This window comes from Oncorhynchus gorbuscha, linkage group LG13 (assembly GCF_021184085.1).
Source record: "Oncorhynchus gorbuscha isolate QuinsamMale2020 ecotype Even-year linkage group LG13, OgorEven_v1.0, whole genome shotgun sequence".
Lineage (NCBI taxonomy): Eukaryota > Metazoa > Chordata > Actinopteri > Salmoniformes > Salmonidae > Oncorhynchus > Oncorhynchus gorbuscha.
The window spans coordinates 63,338,479-63,347,007 of NC_060185.1; the positions used below are offsets into that span (position 1 = coordinate 63,338,479).

Here is an 8,529-nt window from a genome sequence, read left to right on the forward strand (position 1 = left end):
TAAGGGTTAGGGTTAGATAAGGGTAATGGTTAGGGACGCGCCAAGGATCTCGGATAGCACTACTCGTTCAGAGTTGCTGCTGTCTTTACTGCTGAGTTATAACTGATTTTCTCATCACTCTTGTTCGCTAAATGATTATATACAAACAGCTCTACATGTAAACTGTACCACAATAGGCTACCTAACTACCAACCAGCGTACATGCTGCACAAGTGTCCAGCCAATCTATCAATCACAATAAATCGGTCACAACACAAACATTTCAACATCAATAAGATGTTTCCCTTTGAAATGAAAGACATTAAATAGTTGCATTTCATCTCTGTTTGTAAAGAACTTGCTGTGAAATGATATTCTTAAAACATCAAAGCAAATCTCCTCAATTTCTATTTGCAGGAAAGGCCTACCTCGGCTGATCCCTCAGAATCGTCATGTTCTTCAAAAAAGTCTGTTGGAGTTTTTCTCAGAGTCTGGTCCGCGGGCAGCGTGTGGTCATTGTAGGATCTGACGAACTTGAAGTCACTAGTGCGTGACCCGGTCGTCAGGTAGGCGTCATAATTGTAAGTGCTGCGGAGTGTTCCAACTCCATCCACATCTGTGTAGTTTGGAGGGAGATAAGCACTGGGAATAGCGACCGCTCCGTCAAACAACAGTCTAGGCTTTTTATGGCGGCAAAATCTCACCGCCAGGATGACAATAATGAAGGTGAGGAAAAAAGTGGAGACGGACACCAACGCGATGATCAGATAAGAGGTGAGTTTGGAATTGCTGTCATCATAAGATATATCTTTCAGTTCTGGCACTTCAGCCAAGTTGTCAGAAATCACTAAATACATAGCACAGGTCGCAGAGAGAGAGGGCTGTCCATTATCTTTCACTGCCACAATAAGGTTCTGTTTCATGTTGTCAGATTCAGAAATGTCCCGCTGTGTCCTGATTTCTCCGCTGTGAAGACCAATAGTGAAAAGTCCCGGATCAGTGGATTTGACTATATGATAGGACAGCCAGGCGTTCTGGCCGGAGTCCGCGTCCACCGCTATCACCTTGGAAACAAGAGAGCCCCCGTGTGCAGCTTTGGGGACCAGCTCAGTCATGAAGGAGTTCCCCTCCGAAGCGGGATATAGTATCTGAGGAGAGTTGTCATTCACATCTGTTATGAAAACACTGACGGTGACGTTGCTGCTGAGCGGAGGAGAACCATTGTCTCTGGCCATCACGTGGACTTTAAAGCTACTGCACTGTTCATAATCAAACGACCTCACAGCGTGGATCATCCCAGTGTCTCCCTTAACGGATAAGAACGAGGACATCGGGACACCGTTCGCCTCACCGGGCAAGAGAGAGTAAATCACTGTGCCATTCTGTCCCCAGTCTGGGTCTCGAGCAGTAACAGAACACACGGAGGAGCCGGGTTTGTTATTTTCAGTCACGTGTGCGCTATAGGACTGTTCCTCAAACACAGGTGGGTTGTCGTTCACGTCAGCTACAGATATCTGAACGGTTTTAGAGGAGGACAGAGGCGGAGAGCCCTCGTCGGTGGCAATGATTGTAATGTTGTAATCAGACACGAGTTCACGGTCCAGTTCGCCCGTGGTCACCAGAGAATAGTAGTTTTTGATGGATGGTACCAGATTAAAAGGAACGTGTTGCTGAATGGAGCAGCGGACCTGTCGGTTATTCTCAGAGTCTCTATCCTGCACGTTAATGATTCCCACCTCTGTGCCAGGTGACGCGTTCTCAGGTATGGGGTTACTCAGAGATTTCAGATATATTACAGGGGCGTTGTCATTTATATCTGTAATGTCTATTATCACTTTAGTGTCTGAAGAAAGGCCATAGCCATCTTTTCCTTCCACAAACATTTCATATTTTGATTCCTCTTCATAGTCTAACTCCCCTATCACGGTAATGTCCCCCGTTTTCTGGTCCAATGTAAACATTTTCCTTGCCTTATCAGACATTCGACTGAATTCATACATTACTTCGCCGTTCACTCCTTCATCTGCATCAGTACTGCTCACAGTAACAACTAGTGTCCCTAAAGGAGAGATTTCAGGCAGACTGGCTTTATAGACGGCCTGGCTAAACACTGGGGCGTTATCGTTAGCATCCAGTACAGTGACGTGTATGACTACAGTACCTGATCTCTGCGGAGTGCCCCCGTCCACAGCTGTGATCAATAATTGTAATTCCTGCTGCTTCTCGCGGTCTAATTCTTTGTCAAGCACTAACACGCCGTATTTGCTACCTGCAGAACTGGTTTGAACACTCAACACAAAATGATTATTCCTTTGTAGCACGTAACTTTGAACTGCATTCTGCCCTATGTCTGCGTCATGAGCAGCGTTCACACGATAGCGAGCTCCTTTGTCAGCTGATTCTCTGATTTCCAGTTTAATTGTATCCTTCGGAAATATGGGTGAATTGTCATTGATATCTTGTATTTGAAGTGATATGCGATGCAACTCAAGAGGATTCTCTAGGACGAACTCAAAGCTCAGAAGGCATGACACCTTTTCTCCGCAAAGCTCCTCTCTGTCAATTCTTTCGGTAACAATCAAATCACCACTAGTCAGACTAATGTCACAATAACGTTTGCGGTTCCCTTCGGTATCAATTCGGGCCTTACGAGCGGAGAGTCTGCTCGCCTCCAACCCCAGATCCTTGGCTATATTTCCAATAACAGATCCGCGTTTCATCTCCTCGGGAAAATAATAGCTCACGTCTGCATAGGCGGAGTGCAGGGGAAGAAGAAAGAAAGAAACGCTGCAAACCAGGACTGCGTCCGAAAATCCTTTGTGCCCCATTGTGGGATTAAAACGTCAAAAATCACTTTACAGCCAAGATAATATAAAATGCAAACAAATATTATTTCATCAAAAAAAATACAGTTTCCTCGAAATTACATTCACAAAATGTGCACGCAATCTGACCGTGTCCAACCTTTTCCGCAGCTAAATGGCACCCGAGCCTTGTCCCAACACAAGTGGGTGGAGAACTGGATCTATAAAAAACATAGCTGGTGAATAGCGACACAGTGAGTAGCCTTCAGATATTACACATATTATTACTCACATTCGTTTATATCTCGCCAAACTATTTCAACATGCCTATGAATAGCCTAGGCTGAAATGGTTGATAAGCTATTGGAAATATCAAAAGAAAAGAACAGCAAGCGACAGTACATAAAACCCCAAACACATAAATGATTGCCAAGAACCCGCATTCTATTGATATGAGTTAAGATCAGGTGGAATGAATATACTACAAAAGAGAAGTAGGCTACAAAGCAAATATCAGATTTAGGCGATGTCATTTATAATGCATTTCCTTCAGCCATTACAAAAGCATCAGTGCAATTCACACACACAAAAACAGAGTATGGCAAGAAACGAAAGTTGTGACACTAAACAATAAGGTGATCTCATTTGGGTAAAAGCGGATTGTATGCATTTTCAGCACCATGGAGAGTGACATTGCGAGGCCGCTGCACGCAAGACACTCACACCGCTACTCTCATCACTCTGTCTAAAATAGCTCTCAATGTAAAGTATTTATCTTCTTCCTAAAACGAGCTACATAGCACATCACTCGTGTGGAGCCATACTCCGATATCAACCCTTTTCCTGTGACCTAAAAAATATGCAGTGTGTGTGTGAAAAATGAAATCACAAACAGGATGCTACATATCCCACATGATAAACCATACCACATAATATTAGCATCCCTGGATTTCTCACTACAACTTTAAGGGGATTGAAATGCGTTACAAACTACATCACTCGTGGAGAACTAACAAGTTGCCTAAATAGACAAGCTAAATTACGCATTCCCCTGGGGCCGTGGGGAGAATGATTTTCTTCAGTGGAATAAAAGAAAAAAACATTATAGCTGTGATTCAATTAAAAAACAATAGCCGTATTCCATAACATTATGAAACCAAGTGTAGATTATTTCTATTTACAGTAAGGCCTCCCTTTGGAGACCCATCAGTCATCAATATCTTCAGCAAAGTCTGTTGGGAGGACAGAGGTGGAGAGCCCTCGTCGGTGGCAGTGATTGGAAATGTTGTAATCAGACACTAGTTCACGGTCCAGTTCGCCCGTGGTCACCAGAGAATAGTAGTTTTTGATGGATGGCACCAGATTAAAAGGAACGTTTTGCCGAATGAAGCAGTGGACCTGTCGGTTATTCTCAGAGTCTCTATCCTGCACGTTAATGATGCCCACCTCTGTGCCAGGTGACGCGTTCTCAGGAATGGGGTTACTCAGATATTTCAGATATATTACAGGGGCGTTGTCATTTATGCCGGTTATTTCTATAATTAATACAGAATATGAAGTTAACCCAGGCCCATCCATGGCTCTAATTTGCATGTCATATGACGAGCCCTCTTCATAATCAACTGACCCAACAACCCGTATTTCCTCTTTCTTAGGATCAAACGAGAGTAGTTCAACATTCTCCTCTGAAACTTGGTCAAAGTCGTAAGTCTCTCCACCATTTCCTCCCTCATCTACACATGTAGCACTCACTGTAACTACGGTATCTAAAGGAGGGTTTTCACGCAGACGGGCTTCATAGACGGCCTGGATAAACACTGGGGCATTATCGTTAGCATCCAGTACAGTGACGTGTAGAACAACAGTACCTTATCTTTGCAGAATTCCACCATCTACAGCTGACAATAATAATTGTATCTCCTGCTGCTGTTCAAGGTCTAACACTTTGTCTAAGATTAACTCACCACTTGTCGCATTAATGCTCAAAACAAAATGGCCATTTGCTTGCATTGTATAGCTCTGTACCCCATTCTATTCGATATCTGCATCGTGGGCCTCATCTAATGAAAAATGCGCAACTATAATCGCAGTTTCGGCTATCTAAATTGTAATTATGTCGTTTTTCAACTGTGGCCAATTATCATTAATATCTTCAACATCCTGTTTTAAAAACGAGCGAACCCTGCTTGCCACAAAATCCATCTCTGTCAAGCCTGTCGCCAACAATCAATTCCACGGTACTCAGATTAAAGCGGAAATAAGAAGTATAAACAATCACGTAGCGCACGCCCGTCCCTGGCTCGTTAAAATGCTGAGGGATGGAGCTGGAAATCTAACCCCTCTCAATTCCAGACAGAGCTATGGATGCAAGGACTAATCATCCAAGGTACAACATTATAATTTGAACCATGTTTTGAGGCTGTATAGCGCTTGTTTACATGTTCTTTGTTTACAAACAATAGAGTAAACAAATGTCTTATATTTGGGGTTCTGACTGGGGAACGATTGTTGAACTAAGATCATGAGGCATGTTTAAGATATATTCTTCAAGAATCAATGGGTACACATCATTAACGTAGCAGTCAAAAATGTATTTAGCAACTGCTGATTGCTACATTAATGTCACAATAACGTTTTTGGTTCGCTTCGGTATCAACACGGGCCATACGACCAGACAGTCTGCTCTGCGTTTCATCTCCTCCGGGTAAGAATAGCTCACACTTCCATAGGCAGAGTGCAGCATGAGAAGAAAGAACGCAACGTAGCATTTCAGGACTGTAAAAACTGAAAAAAATAGTGACGTAAACAAAGTGATAACTTTCAATCAATAATGACTAGTTAGTCTTACCGCTTTTTTAATACATGATTTCAGCACCTCGGACAGCCACACTCAGTTCAGAGTTGGTCCTTGCTATGTGGAAGCATTGGGACGTCACTACCACATTGAAGTTCACGTTTGAAGAGTTTACGGTAAGGGTTAAGGTTAGGGTTAGATAAGTGTTGTAGTTATGGTTAGGGTTTGGGTTAGATAAGGGTTAGGGTTAGATAAGGGTAATGGTTAGGGACGCGCCAAGGATCTCGGATAGCACTACTCGTTCAGAGTTGCTGCTGTTTTTAACTGATGAGTTATAGCTGATTATCTCATCACTCTTGTTCGCTAAATGATTATATACAAACAGCTCTACATGTAAACTGTACCACAATAGGCTACCTAACTACCAACCAGCGTACATGCTGCACAAGTGTCCAGCCAATCTATCAATCACAATAAATCGGTCACAACACAAACATTTCAACATCAATAAGATGTTTCTCTTTGAAATGAAAGACATTAAATAGTTGCATTTCATCTCTCTTTGTAAAGAACTTGCTGTGAAATAATATTCTTAAAACATCAAAGCAAATCTCCTCAATTTCTATTTGCAGGAAAGGCCTACCTCGGCTGATCCCTCAGAATCGTCATGTTCTTCAAAAAAGTCTGTTGGAGTTTTTCTCAGAGTCTGGTCCGCGGGCAGCGTGTGGTCATTGTAGGATCTGACGAACTTGAAGTCACTAGTGCGTGACCCGGTCGTCAGGTAGGCGTCATAATTGTAAGTGCTGCGGAGTGTTCCAACTCCATCCACATCTGTGTAGTTTGGAGGGAGATAAGCACTGGGAATAGCGACCGCTCCGTCAAACAACAGTCTAGGCTTTTTATGGCGGCAAAATCTCACCGCCAGGATGACAATAATGAAGGTGAGGAAAAAAGTGGAGACGGACACCAACGCGATGATCAGATAAGAGGTGAGTTTGGAATTGCTGTCATCATAAGATATATCTTTCAGTTCTGGCACTTCAGCCAAGTTGTCAGAAATCACTAAATACATAGCACAGGTCGCAGAGAGAGAGGGCTGTCCATTATCTTTCACTGCCACAATAAGGTTCTGTTTCATGTTGTCAGATTCAGAAATGTCCCGCTGTGTCCTGATCTCTCCGCTGTGGAGACCAATAGTGAAAAGTCCCGGATCAGTGGATTTGACTATATGATAGGACAGCCAGGCGTTCTGGCCGGAGTCCGCGTCCACCGCTATCACCTTGGAAACAAGAGAGCCCCTGTGTGCAGCTTTGGGGACCAGCTCGGTCATGAAGGAGTTCCCCTCCGGAGCGGGATATAGTATCTGAGGAGAGTTGTCATTCACATCTGTTATGAAAACACTGACGGTGACGTTGCTGCTGAGCGGAGGAGAACCATTGTCTCTGGCCATCACGTGGACTTTAAAGCTACTGCACTGTTCATAATCAAACGACCTCACAGCGTGGATCATCCCAGTGTCTCCGTTAACGGATAAGAACGAGGACACCGGGACACCGTTCGCCTCACCAGGTAAGAGAGAGTAAATCACTGTGCCATTCTGTCTCCAGTCTGGGTCTCGAGCAGTAACAGAACACACGGAGGAGCCGGGTTTGTTATTTTCAGTCACGTGGGCTTTATAGGTCTGTTCCTCAAACACAGGTGGGTTGTCGTTCACGTCAGCTACAGATAACTGCACGGTTTTAGATGAGGACAGCGGCGGAGAGCCCTCGTCGGTGGCAATGATTGTAATGTTGTAATCAGGCACTTGTTCACGGTCCAGTTCGCCCGAGGTCACCAGAGAATAGTAGTTTTTGATGGATGGCACCAGATTAAAAGGAACGTGTTGCTGAATGGAGCAGTGGACCTGTCGGTTATTCTCAGAGTCTCTATCCTGCACGTTAATGATGCCCACCTCTGTGCCAGGTGACGCGTTCTCAGGTATGGGGTTACTCAGAGATTTCAGATATATTACAGGGGCGTTGTCATTTACATCCGTGATATCTATAATCACTTTAGTGTCAGATGAGAGACCGTAACCATCTTTCCCTTCAATAATGATTTCATGTTTAGCTTCTTCTTCGTAATCTATTTCTCCTATTAGTCTAATTTCTCCAGTTGTCTGATCCAATGCAAATATTTTTCTGGCGATGTCAGATATGCGACTGAATTCATACGTCACTTCCCCATTCACTCCCTCGTCTGCATCTGTAGCACTTACTGTAACCACTACAGTACCTAAAGGAGAGTTTTCAGGCAGACTGGCTTTATAGACGGCCTGGCTAAACACTGGGGCGTTATCGTTAGCATCCAGTACAGTGACGTGTATGACTACAGTACCTGATCTCTGCGGAGTGCCGCCATCTATTGCTGTTAGCAATAATTTTAACTCCCGCTGCTCCTCGCGGTCTAATTCTTTATCTAGTACCAACTCACCGTATTTACTGCCGACCGTATTGGTTTGAACATTCAGCAGAAAATGGTCATTCCTTTGTAACATGTAGTTTTGCACTGCGTTTTGTCCTATATCTGCGTCGTGGGCAGCATTCACACGAAAGCGAGCGCCTTTGACAGCCAACTCACTAATTTCGAGCTTGATAGACTCCTTTGGGAAGATAGGCGTGTTATCGTTAACATCCTGAATTTGCAATGTGACTCGGTGCAACTCAAGTGGATCTTCAAGCACAAATTCGAATTTTAGAGCACATGAAACCTTCTCTCCACAAAGCCCCTCTCTGTCATTCCTCTCGGCAACAATAAATTCCCCGGTACTCAGATTTATGTCACAATAACGTTTACGGTTCCCTTCTGGATCTATACGAGCCTTACGGGCGGACAGTCTGCGAACATCGATGCCGAGATCATTGGCTATATTCCCAATCACAGATCCGCGTTCCATCTCCTCCGGAAAAGAAT

General features: G+C 43.9%; 1 protein-coding gene across 1 annotated transcript in view; it reads right to left on the reverse strand.

Annotated features, from left to right (window-relative positions):
- The window catches only part of LOC123993289 (protocadherin gamma-C5-like), a 185,703-nt gene extending 182,761 nt beyond the window's left edge, over positions 1-2,942 (reverse strand). Inside the window, exon 1 of the mRNA XM_046295255.1 lies at positions 408-2,942. Within this exon, the coding sequence (XP_046151211.1) occupies positions 408-2,807 (2,400 nt within the window). The 5' untranslated portion in view covers positions 2,808-2,942. The remainder of the gene's footprint in view (positions 1-407) is intronic.
- Between the last annotated feature and the right edge of the window lie 5,587 nt (positions 2,943-8,529).